This window comes from Ahaetulla prasina, chromosome 2 (genome assembly GCF_028640845.1).
Source record: "Ahaetulla prasina isolate Xishuangbanna chromosome 2, ASM2864084v1, whole genome shotgun sequence".
NCBI lineage: Eukaryota > Metazoa > Chordata > Lepidosauria > Squamata > Colubridae > Ahaetulla > Ahaetulla prasina.
This window is the reverse complement of record NC_080540.1, coordinates 134,937,211-134,953,294: the sequence shown is the minus strand read 5'-3', so window position 1 is coordinate 134,953,294 and position 16,084 is coordinate 134,937,211. Positions and strand designations below refer to the sequence as shown.

At 40.6% G+C, this 16,084-nt stretch overlaps 1 protein-coding gene across 18 annotated transcripts in view; it reads right to left on the bottom strand.

The window, feature by feature from the left end:
- PGS1 (phosphatidylglycerophosphate synthase 1) overlaps positions 1 to 16,084 on the bottom strand; it is a 143,838-nt gene that overhangs the window by 126,876 nt on the left and 878 nt on the right. For 13 of the 18 annotated variants that reach the window (XR_009153837.1, XR_009153836.1, XR_009153835.1 and 10 more), the window contains exon 1: positions 3,443 to 3,607. The exons of 1 other annotated variant lie outside the window; for it this stretch is intronic. Coding sequence is in view for 8 of the 17 variants with exons in the window: in XM_058172831.1 (XP_058028814.1) it covers positions 3,443 to 3,588 (146 nt within the window). In the remaining 9 variants the exon portion in view is untranslated. Of the gene's footprint in view, positions 1 to 3,093; positions 3,409 to 3,442; positions 3,608 to 4,472; positions 4,616 to 16,084 lie in introns of those variants that run through there. 4 more of the 18 variants (XM_058172836.1, XM_058172835.1, XM_058172838.1 and 1 more) reach the window with 3 other exon arrangements.

The following is a 16,084-nucleotide window of genomic DNA, read 5'->3' as shown; positions in this document are numbered from 1 at the left end:
TGATAGGTGATAAGAGTTCTCTGAAAATCTTTAGCAAAGGTGAATTCACTACTTTGTATGGCAGCCTGTCTCACTGACCAATCAGGACAGATAAGATCCTTTTCATGTGTATTACTGCCAAGCCAGGTTTCCCACATCCAATACTTCAGCTTTACATATCTCCCCCCCTCCCAAATTCCAAGCTATTCATCTCAATTCATTGTTCTTCTCTCGGTCTTTTGGAACTTCCTCTCTCTTATCTAAAGTACTGACCACCACTTCTAATTTTGCATCATATGCAAACTTTAGAAGTGGCGCTTCAACTGTTTCATCCAATCACTGACAAAAATGCTGAACAGTACAGGGCTCAGGACACCACATTATAGCTCTCCACACTTCTGCCCAAGCTGAAGTGGAGCCATTCATGATGTGAACCCATCTACCAGGAGTGTCATCCAGCCCATACTGTACCATTTTATTAAGCAAAAATATGAAGCACTCTGTCAAAGGCTTTGCTGTAGTTGAGGTCCAGCTACACTTTGTTAATATCTGGCTCAATAGTATTAATTGTGAGAGGGATTTTAGAGCCCTAGTTGACAATCACTTATATATGAGCCTGTGGTACAGCTGCCAAAAAAGCCAATGCAACCCTGTGAGAGAAGCTAAACACAAAATAGGAGTGAAGAACTCTTGCCTTCACAAGCGCCAATTAACAGTTCATCTTGCAATGGATTGTAGTGGATAAAGAGGATGCCTTGAAGGACAGATGGAAGATTCACTACCAGTGTAATAATCAGATAAACAAAAGCTGAGCCAATGCCAAGGAAGAAATTATGAAAATGCCTGGACAATGCCCAATATGACAGCACCCCCCAACCCCCATTCTCATGAAAACCAAAGCGAGAAGACAACACATTCAGATTTGTAAGATTCTGTTCCTATAGTAGTTCCAATAAAAATAGTTTAGATCTGCATGATCCTGAGTCTATTCTACCTGATACGGCTGACGTAGGCCTTCAGTAGACCATCCTTGTCTTTCCTTTTATTTTCAACAAAAGCTTTAAAAAAACTTTTTTGTTGTTTTTGATATCTCATTCTGAGTTTTAGCCTGAAAGAACTTCTACAGCAGCAGTCACCAAACTTTTTGACTCCACAGACTGGCGGCGGCAAGGGAGAGGGGATAGTTTTATGCTTACAAACTAATCCTGTGCATATGCAAATAAAGCTTTGCATGCTCATCTCCCTCTTGCAATGTCCGATTCCCAATGGGCCACAGACCAGTACCAGTCAGCACAGCAGGGATTGGGGACTTCAATTCTACAGCTTCAGAAAGACTACCTTCAACTACTGTCCAGAAATTCAACAATATGAATAGAATAGAATAGAATAGAATAGAATAGAATAGAATAGAATAGAATAGAATAGAATAGAATAGAATTTTATTGGCCAAGTGTGATTGGACACACAAGGAATTTGTCTTGGTGCATATGCTCTCAGTGTACATATCATTTGAAGATGGCAAGGAAGTAACAGGCAATAGAGAGAAAGCAGAGCTGCTTAACTCATTCTTTCCATTGATTGATTGTTTGCATTGAACCAAAAAGAAACAATATGATAGTTTTTAGTGGATTTGAGTAATCTTGGTGACTTCTTCATCATGTTCTGTATATAGATACCTGGAAATCAGCACACATCACACAACATTACAGCAAGTCTCCATACAGCTTCCCCATATCAAGGAATCAGGCAATACCATGACATGCCTCTTCTTTCTCAAAGCAATTCTTGGGGTTTTGGGGTCTCCTACAATGTTTTTGACCTGATTTGCCCAGGTGGCTGTCATGTCTAGGAACCTATCATCTTCCTTAATACAATACAATGTAGCAACTCTCTAATGTCCTTTACTGTCTGTTCCAATACACAAAAAAGTTTGCATTTGCAGCAGTTGCTCTTTTATGTCCTCTTTAGACAGAAAGACAATTACTGCATAAATTTTGGAGCTCACAATAATTTTTCCTCCCTGCCTTACCTACCAACACTCCTAGCGCACGTTAATCTTCTGTTTGCTTATTTTGGCTATAAGCTTCCAGGAGCTGCTTTTTTTATGCAAAATAGCATGGACTTGATTTCCTTTTAATTTTCCTGGAATGTCCAAGTTTACTTTTTGAGACTTAGAGGAAGTAGCAGAGCCCCATATCTTTCAGATATATCTTCAGCATCTTCTTGTTATACTTTTCATATAAAAGTATATAAAGAAAGATATTGAATCTTTTCATAAAAATGTTTTGACATAGCAGAAGTCCTGGAAACATTTAAGGGTGGAACACAGTCAGAATATTAAAGTTTGGCACTGTAGCAAATAGATATAGCAAGTATTATTTATCAAAATATGGCTATATTCTGAACCCAAATTACTAATAAGTAATTTGACCAATTTACATCAATTAGTAATAAAGAGTTAAAAGAAGAATCAAAATAAAATATTTCTGAGAAAAAAATATTTTCAAAATATCTAAAGTTGTACAAGTCATTTAGGAAAACCTGAAACAATTTTTTTAAAAATGCAGATTATTTTGTAGAAGTTTGGACAGTTGTCTTTTTACCTGTGCTAGTCTAATATTAAGCAAACCAGTCTTGGTAATGAGTTAATGGTTCAGTGTATTGTATGACATCCACCCTCTCCCCAATGTAGGCTTTATATGTCAGAATAACAGAGTTCGAAGGGACCTTGGAGGTCTTCTAGTCCAGGGGTCTCCAACCTGGGCAACTTTAAGATTTGTGGACTTCAACTCCCAGAGTTGAAGTCCACAAGTCTTAAAGTTGCCCAGGTTGGAGGCCCCTGGACTAGTCCAAACCCCTGGTCAAGTAGGAGACCCTATACCATTTTAGACCAATGTCTGTCCAATCTCTTGTTAAAAGCATCCAGCGATGGAGCAAACCTATAATTTCTGAAGGCAAACAGCTCTACCGGCTTCATTGTTCTGTCAGGAGATTCCTCCTTTTTTCTAGGTTGGATCAATGAAACACAGGCAAGCACTTGAACAAATCAGTTTGGAAATCAAGTCCTGATTCCCCTCTTACAGAAAACAATCGGTTGCTTCAGATCAACCTCACCCAACAATCCGGGATGCTTCACAGGACAGAATCGCAGCTTCTACCACAACAGATGCAGCTGCTCATCTCACATTTAGAGATCAGAGAAGTTGCGGTCCCTACACACACTTGGGAGGACGCGACGCCAATTGTAGACTTCCCACTGGATCGGTTCCCACGTGCGTTTCTCCCGGCTCAGCCCAAGCCAAGAATATCCCATGGATTACTGCATCCGACTAGGAATGCAGGTGAATTATGAGCGTGCGGAAAGGAGACTTCTCGACAGCGGACCGCAGAAAGGCGAAGATCCAGCGCCGCCCGCGCAGGCTTTTTTGTTTTTGTTTTGTTTTTTTTAGCCGCTCCTCCTCACCTGCGAGCGCTGCTTTCGCGGCCTCGGCTCAGGCGATCCGAGAGCCTGCCGAAAAAGGCCGCCAGAGACGGCCTCCCGCGGGGCAAACAATCCAGCAACCGCCGCCAGAGGGCGGGAGCCGCGGCACCCGCCCCCGCCGCCGCCATGGAAACCCGGCAACTTCTGTTTCCGGGTGTTGGAAGCTCCCCCGGTTCCGCTTCCGGTCGTGGTGATGGAAGGCTGAGACAAAGGCGAAGGGGGCGGGGAAGCTGAGCGTTAGAACTAGAATTAGAATAACAACAGTTGGAAGGGACCTTGGAGGTCTTCTAGTCCAGGGTCTCAACCTGGGCAACTTTAAGATTTGTGGACTTCAACTCCCAGAGTTGAAGTCCACAAGTCTTAAAGTTGCCCAGGTTGGAGGCCCCTGGACTAGTCCAAACCCCTGGTCAAGTAGGAGACCCTATACCATTTTAGACCAATGTCTGTCCAATCTCTTGTTAAAAGCATCCAGCGATGGAGCAACCTATAATTTCTGAAGGCAAACAGCTCTACCGGCTTCATTGTTCTAAGTGTCAGGAGATTCCTCCTTTTTTCTAGGTTGGATCAATGAAACACAGGCAAGCACTTGAACAAATCAGTTTGGAAATCAAGTCCTGATTCCCCTCTTACAGAAAACAATCGGTTGCTTCAGATCAACCTCACCCAACAATCCGGGATGCTTCACAGGACAGAATCGCAGCTTCTACCACAACAGATGCAGCTGCTCATCTCACATTTAGAGATCAGAGAAGTTGCGGTCCCTACACACACTTGGGAGGACGCGACGCCAATTGTAGACTTCCCACTGGATCGGTTCCCACGTGCGTTTCTCCCGGCTCAGCCCAAGCCAAGAATATCCCATGGATTACTGCATCCGACTAGGAATGCAGGTGAATTATGAGCGTGCGGAAAGAAGACTTCTCGACAGCGGACCGCAGAAAGGCGAAGATCCAGCGCCGCCCGCGCAGGCTTTTTTGTTTTTGTTTTGTTTTTTTTAGCCGCTCCTCCTCACCTGCGAGCGCTGCTTTCGCGGCCTCGGCTCAGGCGATCCGAGAGCCTGCCGAAAAAGGCCGCCAGAGACGGCCTCCCGCGGGGCAAACAATCCAGCAACCGCCGCCAGAGCGCGGGAGCCGCGGCAACCGCCGCCGCCGCCATGGAAACCCGGCAACTTCTGTTTCCGGGTGTTGGAAGCTCCCCCGGTTCCGCTTCCGGTCGTGGTGATGGAAGGCTGAGACAAAGGCGAAGGGGGCGGGGAAGCTGAGCGTTAGAACTAGAATTAGAATAACAACAGTTGGAAGGGACCTTGGAGGTCTTCTAGTCCAGGGGTCTCCAACCTTGGTCCCTTTAAGTCTGGAGGACTTCAACTCCCAGAGTCTTAAAGGGACCAAGGTTGGAGACCTCTGTGTTCTAGTCCAAGGGGGTTGAAGTCCTCCAGGCTTAAAGTTGCCAAGGTTGGAGACCCCTGCATCTAGTCCAACCCAAGTCTATGCTGGTTCTGCACTAGAGAAGCAACACAAAAGTGCCTACTGTTCCTCTCCTATTGTTCCCTTTCATTATATCAAATTAATATAGTTGTTGCATACTTTTGCTTACGTATTATGTTTGTGTATACTGTTGTGACAAAATAAAAAAATTTTTTAAAAAAAGCTTATAGCCAGAATAAGCAAACAGGAGATTAATGTGCACTAGGAGTGTTGCTGGTAGATAAGGCCGGGAGGAAAAATGATCTTGAACTCCAAAAGATATCCAGTGATTGTCTTTCTGTCTAAAGAGGACATAAAAGAGCAACTGCTGCAAATGCAAACTCTTTTGCTTATTGGACTAGACAGTAAAGGACATTAGAGAGTTGCTAGATTGTATTGCATTAAGGAAAATGTTAAAGTTCTCAGGCAGGAGAATTGAAGTTTTCCTAGGAGGGGCAGGCAAATAGAGACAACAAGGGAACAGAAAATAACTAACGGGTAAATATATGGAAGTTAGTGACCCAAAAAAGCAAAAGATTCTGGAGGCTGTTAGTGCCAGTGAATCTAAGAGCTGGTACTGTACTAAACTGTCCCGCTAGAGGACGTTTGACAGCCACCTGGACAAACTAGGTCAAAATCATTGTAGGAGACACTGGGCCTGCCATTGATTTAAAAAAAAAAAACACCCAAAGAATTGCTTTGAGAAAGAAGAGGCATGTCGTGCCTGATTTCTTGATATGGGGAAGCTGTATGCAGACTTGCTGAGATGTTGTGTGAGATGTGCTGATTTCCAGGTATCTACAGAACGTGATGAAGAAGTCACCAAGATTACTCAAATCCACTAAAAACTACTATATTGTTTCTTTTTGGTTCATGTGGAGACAATCAATCTATCAGAATAGAGCTGGAAGGTACCTTAAAGGTCTTCTAGTCCAATCCCCTGTTCAGGCAGGAACCCTATACCATTTCAGATAAGCGACTGTCAAGTCTCTTCTTAAAAACTTCCACTTTTGGAGCATTCACAACTTCTGGAGGCAACCCGTTCCACCGGTTAATTGTTCTGTCAGGAAATTTCTCCTTAGTTCTATGTTGCTTCTCTCAATTTTCATACATTGCTTCTTGTCCTGCTTTCAGGTGCTTTGGAGAATAGTTTGACCCTCTCTTCTTTGTGGCAGCCCCTTAGATATTGGAATACTGTTATCATGTCACTTCTACTCTAGACACACCCAATTCCAGCAACCGTTCTTCATGTTTTAGCCTCCAGTCCCCTAATCATCTTCGTTGCTCTTCTCTGCACCCTTTCTAGAGACTCAACATCTTTTTTACATCGTGGTGACCAAAACTGAATGCAGTTTTTTAAAATTCATAATTAGTCATTCCCACTTAATTCAGTTGTGCTTATTCATATAAATGCATAGAACATAGCAGTGATAGAAACCCAAGTGGTTTTTTATCATGTTGAATAATGTCAATCAGCATAATGAATGGAAGTTGTATTCCAAGATATCTGGAAGATAGGAATTGCATTCAATCTTGCTTTGAGCATTAAGAAACGAAAATAGGTGAGAATTACTTAAAAGTTTATGAGAACCACAAACCCCTGTACTACTCTCTTCAATGGCTGTGGAATTATAGAAACAGAAGCCGTATTATCTTCAATTTATGAATTGGCAATTCTAAATTGGAAGGTTATGGCAAGGCGTAAATTGCCGTTGTTTGAACTTGTCTATTAGACTGAGAACAAAATGATGAAATGCATACTGCATGCTTTTGGAAGTATTAGTAGTCCTCGAGTCACGATCTTTTATTTAGCAACTGTTCAAAGTTACAACAGCTCTGAATAAGAGGGACTTACAATTGGTTCATCAAGTTGCGGCTGTTGCAGTATCTCCAAGCCATGTGATCACAACCCAGTCACTCGGTGATCAACTGATTACAATGCAGCAAGTCACTGTCACATGATCATAATTTCTGATGTTCCCTCCCAGCTTCCCACAAGGAAAGACAATGGAAACCAGAAAGAAATTGTTCCTGCCCCCACAGCTTTTTTGCCTGTCCGTAGTCCTTAGTGACTGCCTCTGGAATGTCTGCCCATGGCATCCTGCTAGCCTGAAATTTCCACCTCTTCCTGTTTAATGTCCTGTGCAGTCCTGGGTTACAATAGCAACCAGACCTACAGGATTACCATCGCTAAGTGATGTAGTCATTTTAATCTCACTTAGCAATAGAAATTCTGGACCCAATTGCCATTATAACCAGAGGGCTACCTGTAATCCAAGTTATATTCAGCTTTTCCCATGAATTGGGAATTGCAATCATTCAGGTAAGGCCAATTAAATTCTACAATTCTCTATGCTTACTGCAAATGAGATCTATTAAATATTATGGTCCTTATTCAAGCATAGGACTGATTATTCATTTGTTGTAAAAAGCAATAGTGCACCTAAGTACATAGTCCTTTTTCTATCCACCCCATCAAGGATGGAATCTCACCAGTTCTGTTTAGTTCATGGTTCGTGTTTTACTGAAAATGCCACCTGTACAGAAATAGTGCATATCCAGGCCTACTGCATCAGTGGTTCTCAGATATTTCTGGGCAATATTCATCCTGATGCAAAGGAAGTAGCAGGCATTAGCATAGCCCAAGATGTCCATGTAGTTTTTCCCTGCATAGTAGCTGCTACTATGGCAATCAGTACCACCACCTCCTTCCTCCCAGAAATCTTCAGCAACTGCAGCAAAGAGGCTATTCCTGTTCCCTCTCTTTCCCCCACACCTTTTTCTAATGATGGCATCCTCCAAGATTCCAAGTGCCATTGTTGGCTTTTCCTTTTGCTTCTGGGAAGCCCAACCACGTCACTGTAAAAAACACAAAGGCAACTGCTGTTGCTTCTGCCACCACTATGCAGGCAATTACCAGGGTCGCCATCTCTCTTCCTCTCAAGTGTGCCTCTGAACTCGAGATGATGAGCCAGGAGGCAAACTAAGAAAATCAAATTCAAGGCACATGTATTTTTTTCTTTGTTCAGTTTATTCAGTCAGAGACAAAGAGGGAAAAATTAAAGTACTTAATCCTATTGAAATTAACTATAAATAGCTTTAATTAACAAGCACTTATGTTCCTCATAGGTTGATCCTGCGCAGGTATCTTCTCATATATGTTCCAATATATTAAAGTACCCAACAAGAAAAAACAGGAGTCATCTAAACATACAGTGTAAGCACTGTAATAGCCACTATATAGGTCACACAGCCAGAAAACACTTTTAATCTCACTACACATGGATAGATTCACAATAGTTTCAACTGGGAAACCGTTAGCATTTTAGACCAAGCTAATTCCAAAAGTGCTAGGGAATTCCTGGAAGTTTGGCATTCAGACAAATCTGCCATCAACAGATACAGAGAAATAAACCATATTTATCATTCAAAAGAGACAAAAAAGCTAAGAGGGAAACAAAAAGAGCAAAACATATGCTCTCCAGCAGCCAACATCCAGATAAGCAGGGATTAACCTCCTTTATCAATCAATCAAACAGACAACAATAGCATAATCAAAGAACTACTAAGAAGAAAATCACACGCACACCACCAAAATAGGTAGGACAAGCTTTTGTTTATAAATAGAGAACAAACCCCACACTCACTAGCACTGATGATGTTACCTAGTCAGATAATGAAACATCTGCAAGCAAACAGCCAAGCTCAGAAAGTACCAAGGACTCCGTAAATTCTAAAGGATTCTATGGCGCTTCCTTCTACATAAGCAACCTCAGGACCCCAATTTTCAAACATAGCTATAGCAGCCAGATAAACTATTTCTATACTGTGCAGCAGCTTGAGTTTCCATTTACTGTATCTTGAAATAGTTCAATAGTTATTTAGAGAGCTTCAGCTGCTTTCCCAGCACCAAGGAATAGAAAACCTTTTACTTTCCGAAAGAAAGGTTTCACCCACAGTCTCCAAAAGCTATCAGAGCCCTTGCAATCTACTAATCTCCAAATCACTTCTCAAACAAATTACATCTTTTGTAGAGTGCTAGTCAAATTTTGTTCCCCTACTGAAACCAGATCTTCTCTCTCCACAGTCAATTTCTGAGCTTGGGACTTTAATGTCTCTGCCCCCTATCAGATCAAACAAAGGCAGGAAATCCTGATTTAGGACTGTTATGGGCAGAATGTCTATAATTCACCCGAAGGCAAACCCATTGAAAATTCCCCAATGCCCTTCATTCTCAAAATATCTGTCTGCTGTATGCCCATAGGCAGTTGACAAAAACCAATAACATTCTTTTTAAGGAACGTGCCCTTTCATTTTGTCATTGTGGTTTTCACATCTGCCAGCTGGGCATTAAAATGCAATTGGAAGAACTTTCCATTCAGCTCGAGTACAGGTTAAGAATGTGTACAAAACAGTTTTTGATGTTTTCATTTCTTTCCCCGGAACACATTTTTAAAGCAATAACACAAACGTATCTACAATATATTTCTTAAATCTAAATATTTTAAAAGCGAATTTCTCTTTTATTTTAAAGTATTGCTTTTCAAATCTTTTCTTTTAAAATACCATGATCTGAGATTAAACACGAGGAACTTCCTCCTTATATAAGACTATAAAAGACAAGAACAAGAAAAGACAAGTTATTTAGTTTAACAAGGAATCTGATCGAAAGATTTCTTAAACTGGACGACAATAAACAAATGGATTGACTTAGTTTAGCACTCTCTCCCTTCCAGTTGAAGCCAGAGGTTAACTAAAGAGAAAGCAAAGGTTAATAACCTGCTCCCCTAAGAACTCCTTCGTATGCTTCAAAGCAGGGGTGAAATGTAAAATTTTTTATTCCTGGTTCTGTGGGCATGGCTTGGTGGGGTGGGTAATGTGACTGGGTGGGCATGGCCAACTTTTATTTTTTTTACTTTTAAAAGAATTTTTTCTACAACCCCTTCGGCTGAAGAGTTTGTAGAAAAAATGCTTTGAAAGGGTTCTGACAATCCCAGCTGAACCGCGCAATCATCAGAAGCTTTTTTTTTTAAAGCATTTTTTCGGCCGAAGAAAAAATGCTTTTAAAAGTAAAAAAACCCTGATAATCGCACAGCTCAGCTGCCCATGTGGGGGGGAAGGGATTTTTGCTACCAGTTCTCTGAACCACCCACCGCCATCGCTACCGGATCAGGCGATCTGGTCGGAACCGGGAACATTTCACCTTTGCTTCAAAGTCCTTCCCTCAAGAAACCTTCCAATCAGTTAACTGGCCCCACTGTTGTTGGGTGGGGGGGTCTTCCCACTACAAAGTTTTGCCTCAGAAAAATTCCAGCTTTCACTAGAAGAGAACAAATCACTGCGAGGATTTTGCTGTTGATGAGAGCTCTGGCAAAAAAGATTTCCAGCTGGTATGTGTTTTGGTGGCAGAATTACCTATGATTAATAGAGGTTTCCGTTTTCTTGGCACAAGTTACTTAATGAAGAATAAAATGGCATCACAATACAAGTCTGTTTTTTTCTTCAAAAAGTACTGTAATCTTATTTCAACTAGAACTTCTAAGCATTACATAACTAATAAGGCGGTTAACCTTGTGTTTTAGCCTACTATTCTAGGAAAACTGGTGAAAAAGTTACTTTACCTGAAATGTTGAAAAAAATGTATAATTTATATTCTAATATTCATTTTGCCCATCAGTGCTAATCACTTTTTTAAGCCAAGCAGTTCTTTGCTCCTCCCTTTGCATTTGTCTTTTGAGTGTCCTCTGACTTTATGAGAAATATATACTTAGGCCTGTTCCCTTCATCTGAAAAACCGTGAACATGGCAAAAGGCTGCATTGAGTAATAAGGGGAAAACAATGCATGCCTCATTGTGTCAAAATCTATCTATCTGGTAAACTGTGAACCGACTAACATGTACTATAGGATATAAACTTGCTCAACGAACAGAGCTTAGTTATGGAGGCAGAGGTGGGAGGATGCTGACTGTGTGGACTTTTGAAATAAAGAGTTTGGTTTCCAAGCCTCCAACTTGAATTTTTGGAACAGAATCTTGCTCTTGCCACAGAGTGTGGCTAGTACATTTCTCTGCTTCCTCTTATTGGATTTTGAAGCATAAGAAGGGCTATAAGAATAAACAGGAGGAAGGCAGAGAATTAGATATGTTTGCAGTCTTGATTTGTTTATAAAAAAATAATAATGGTGGGATATCAATTAAGTAAATAATAAAATAAGCCTGAGGTACCTTCTCAGCAAAACTGTACTATGGCTGATTGGTGGCAGCTGATCTAGAATTTGGTTTTCTTTCCATTCCCAATATGCTCCTGGATGTGCTTCACATTCCAACATCTAATGGGATGTTCTTAGAACGGAGCCTTTCTTCAAAACAACCACACTATCATTAGTACTCAGTCTAACATTTGGAGTTGCTTAATGCTACATAATACAAGAAGCCTTAATTCTGCACATCTAAATCTAACTCAGGCACTCTTTCCACCATGCCAATTACATCCATACAAAAAAATGTCTATTGTTATGTACTCATATCATCCCAGTTCAGCCCTTTCCAGAGTGTTTCTAAGGTCTGCTGCTGTAGCAATCCAGAGCAGTACAAAGTAGTATATCTGACTAAGATGTGGCTGATAAATAATCCTGTCACAATGAATGTAGTTATGCTTGAAGTGTCATGGAATTATCTTGGGTTGTTCTGGATATAAATATTGTCCTGAAACGGTTTTTTAAATCTGAATAAAATTCAGCTGCTGAAGTCACACATTGTGACACAAGTCATTACAGGTAATTCTCGACTTAAAACCATTCACTGAGTGACCATTCAAAGTTAAAACGGCACTGAAAAAAGTGACTTAAGACTAGCCTCCACAGAGTCATGTGATCAAAGTTTGAACACTTGGCAACTGGCATGTATTTATGAAGGTTGCAGGGCCCTGGCCCTTTGCTACCTTCCCAGCTAGTTTCCAACAATAAAAGTCAAGGTGGGGTGGGGTAAGCTGGAATCACTTAAGTTGTAAAATCAGGCACCACTCATTTAACAACTGCCTTGTTTAGAAGGAAATTATGGTCCCAATTACAGTCATAAGTTGAGGACTATCTGTACACAATATGTCTTGTTTTGAGCTTAGTGCGACATGTCAGCCCTCTTGGTATCTGAAGACATTTCCCTTTAACTGATGGTGTGGCTTTCCAGGGTCTCTGAAAATCTTAAGTATAACTAGATGATAATGATGTGTGACTATTTTAAAAAAAATACTGTCACTTTTGGAAGTTTTTTGTCTGAATGTAGATACCTCTAAGATAGGTGCAAAGCAGGATGATACTCAAGGAAAATTCCACTGTGGTTTTCCAAAGGGCAAGCTGAATTCCTGAATCTTTTTATTTATAAACTATAACTCCTGATTGTCTTCTTTACACTATTTGCACCATTATAATTGCTTGTTAATACTTAATATCATAAAATATCTAACTCTTTCAAAATACAGTATTAGCATGCCTTCCACAAATGGTTTCAAAATAAAGAATCCAGTGTAACTCGTGCTGCATTAGGCAGCAAGAAGGGCATATTAGCAAAATGGTGCTTTTTTTCTTCTTCCCTTAGTTTTCCTCTATGCCAGGGGTGTCAAACTGGTGGCCTGCTAGCTGGATGTGTTATGCGCAAGCCACGCTCACCCGGGCTCCACAAAGGCAAAAAATGTCATGATATGTCACATGACGTTACACGATATGATCTTGTTTGACACCCATGCTCTGTGCTATCATCATTTCTATCACTAAATGAGAAAGTATTTTTTGAGTAAAAGGAATGTGGAAAGATCATAAATTAAGGACTTAGCCTGGAGTATTTAGTACAATTGACCTGGCTACTCTGTTAATCTGATAACACATTCTTTAAATTGAAAGCAGATTAAAGTCTCCCCTGAATTGAACTTCATTCCTATTTGAATTCATGATTATGACAATAATAGAGAAGTGGCTTATATAGTGATCTGCCTTCCCAATCTAACCTGTAAATAAATTTAAATTTTTAATTTTTTGCAAAATAGACCAACATGTAAAATTTCTTCTTCACGGATGTTTAAATGCAACAAAGGAATTGTGACCAGATGGGTGGGAAGAGGTTGAAGGATTGTAATGGTTTTATTTTGTATATAATTTTCTGTCACTCAGCATCCCGTTTTGCAAATGCACGTATTAAAAAGCCTGTGTGAAAGGATCTAATCGCCTTCTCTTCTTTTGGGGTGTGTGTGTGTGCTGAGAACATCTGGCTGCTGATAACCAGGGAGAGGTGGGAGGGGTAGAGTAGCTGTGTTTGCCTGTTGACCAGCATGAAGAAAAGAGTACGAGTAATTATTGGTTTATGGTATTCTTCATTTTCTGTATTTCAAGGCTGATTTGGCAGCAGTATCATGGGTGAGTTTCAAACTTATTTTCGAAACAGAAATGCTGGTGATGGGAAGCACCTGTTGTTAGTTCATCTATGGCAATATGTTTTTTCCAAGTAGCAAGAGGCACACTAATCCATTCTCTTGAGATGTACCTAAAAGAAGGCACAGGGATAAGGTATGCTTCACAAAGCACTCTTTTTCCTATACACAATTTGATGTGCGAAAGCTAAAGCAGGTGTTGACATGGGCTATCTGTACTGGAATTTTCTGACTTTAAAACTGTGTTTTCGTTGTATTACTTTTAATTTTAAAGCAACTCAAGCCAGGGAGAAATTTATTGTTAATGAGCTCAGCAGTGACAGCAGTTCAAGAATTGAAAACACTTCAGCTCTGCTCTATTTTCCAATCAAAACTCCATCACATTTCATGCAACAGCAATCTGGTGATATATGTAGCAGGATCATACTATGTACACTGAGAGCATATGCACCAAGACAAATTCCTTGTGTGTCCAATCACACTTGGCCAATAAAAATTCTATTCTATTCTATTCTATTCTATTCTATTCTATTCTATTCTATTCTATTCTATGGGTTTGTTTCCTCAGTGGAAGGACAGCAGTTTCTGAAGAAAAAATAAAATAGAACTGCAGAGGATCATTTGTTTGTCTCCTATCCTATCCCACCTCCATGCATGAAGATGCAATTCATATAGTAAACCAGAGATCTGGTATGAGACTAAGCCCCATTAAAACAGTGGTGTTTAGTTTTCTGGATTCATACAGTGGCTCTGGCAGCGTGCACAGTAAATGTCTAGATGGGATGCAATTCAGATATCTGCCACAGACAGGATACCAGATCTATACTGCAGAAATCTAGATGACCATTAGATAGCAGCAAAGAGATGTGAAAAAACCCAATCTCTTTATTGTCTTTAATTGGTAGTTTGGATTTTGGTAACCCAGATCAGTTAGCCCTTAATATCCCTGCTTTATATCAACATATATCAACACCTAGTAGCAACCATCTCGGATTAAGATTTTAGCCTTCCTGTACAACTTCAGCTCTGGCTTATTTATTTAAAACAAATGTAGGAATTTAGCACCCACCCCCCTCCTAGAAGAATGAAATATTTTAGAAAATATTTAAAAAGGCAGAATATATTTCCCTGGATGAGAAATGGAGAAACATGTTTTAAAGACAAAGCAGCTTCCTGACTCCCCCCCACCTTTGTCAATGGGCCATTAAAAGCCTCAGCTAAGCTCACTCATTCTCCCCACCTTTCTCAATGGGCCATCATCATCTGCAACATAATAGAACCCATCTAGAACAGAAACTCACAACATGGCACCTGGGAAGATTACACCAGCAAGGCTAGCTAAGACCCCCACCCCCTGGGAGTCTGACAGCCAATCAGGATACTCTTCCTGTGCCCCAGAAAGTTCAAAGCTCAGAAAAAGCATAAAACCAGAGAACACACAGGATCTCGGCCTTTTCTGTTCAGGATCTCAAGCCATGTGATCCTGGCCACCATTAAACCATCTAACCAAGCAGCCTCCATGTTTCCAGTGTCTTTGTCCCCACTTGGAATTGAACCCAGATGGATATTTCTTCCAACACAAACACCAGACTTCTTTCATTCCTTTTCTTTAATAGCACCTGGTATGGTTCCCCCCCTCCCCCTCCCCCTTTCTGCCCTCTGCTTCTCCTCCAGGAAAAGACTCTGGGCAACATCTTATTGTTTGCATTTTGGAGCAGCTGCTATTGCAGCTTCACTTCCCAGAACTGCTTGCTGGTGTTTGTTCCTGGCTGCTCATGGGCAGCTGCTATGGGGCAAGGAAAACTCCCTCCCTCCCTGTATTGCAGCATATACAACAGATACTGCTTATTCCCAAGTTCAGACTTACCATATCTGGGATCCACTCTTGCTGGGAAAAGAGATAAAGGAGACTTACAGTGGAGTTCTGAGACCGAACATTCAGGCATGGTAGGAAGACCTGCCAAGAACTCAGCTCTAACATACAATAATTCAGATTGATCTTGTCAGGCAACCAGTATTGAGCACAGAGAATAGGGAGGAGAGAGGCACTTTATTTTCTGCCAAATATCTTGCATAAGAAACAGAATTATTACTGTAATAATTTAATTTGTATACTTGTTGTATACTTGTATAATTTGTATATATGTTCCCATCGCCAATCTCTTTCCACTTATGACTGTATGACTGTAACTTTGTTGCTGGCAATCCTTATGATTTATATTGATTATATTGATTGACCATCATTTGTGTTGTAAATGTTGTACCTTGATGAACGTATCTTTTCTTTTATGTACACTGAGAGCATACGTACCAAGACAAATTCCTTGTGTGTCCAATCACACTTGGCCAATAAAAATTCTATTCTATTCTATTCTATTCTATTCTATTCTATTCTATTCTAACACTTTATCCATTTCTAGCAACACTTTTGTGGTGATTAGATATTTATCCCACCTTTATTATTTTTATAAGTAACTCAGGGCAGCAAATATACCTAATAATATTCCCTCCTCTTTTACCCACACAACCACCATATAAGGTGGGTTGGGCTGAGAGAGTGACTATCCCAAAGACACCCAGCCACTTTTTGTGCCTAAGGCAGAACTAGAACTCATAGTGTCCGGGGTTTTAGACAACACCTTAACCACTACACCAAATAGGTTCACAACTTTTGGCTATTTTTTAGCATAATGATGAACATGTAAGCACTGCTTTGAATGCAGCCATCAAGGAAGTTTTTTT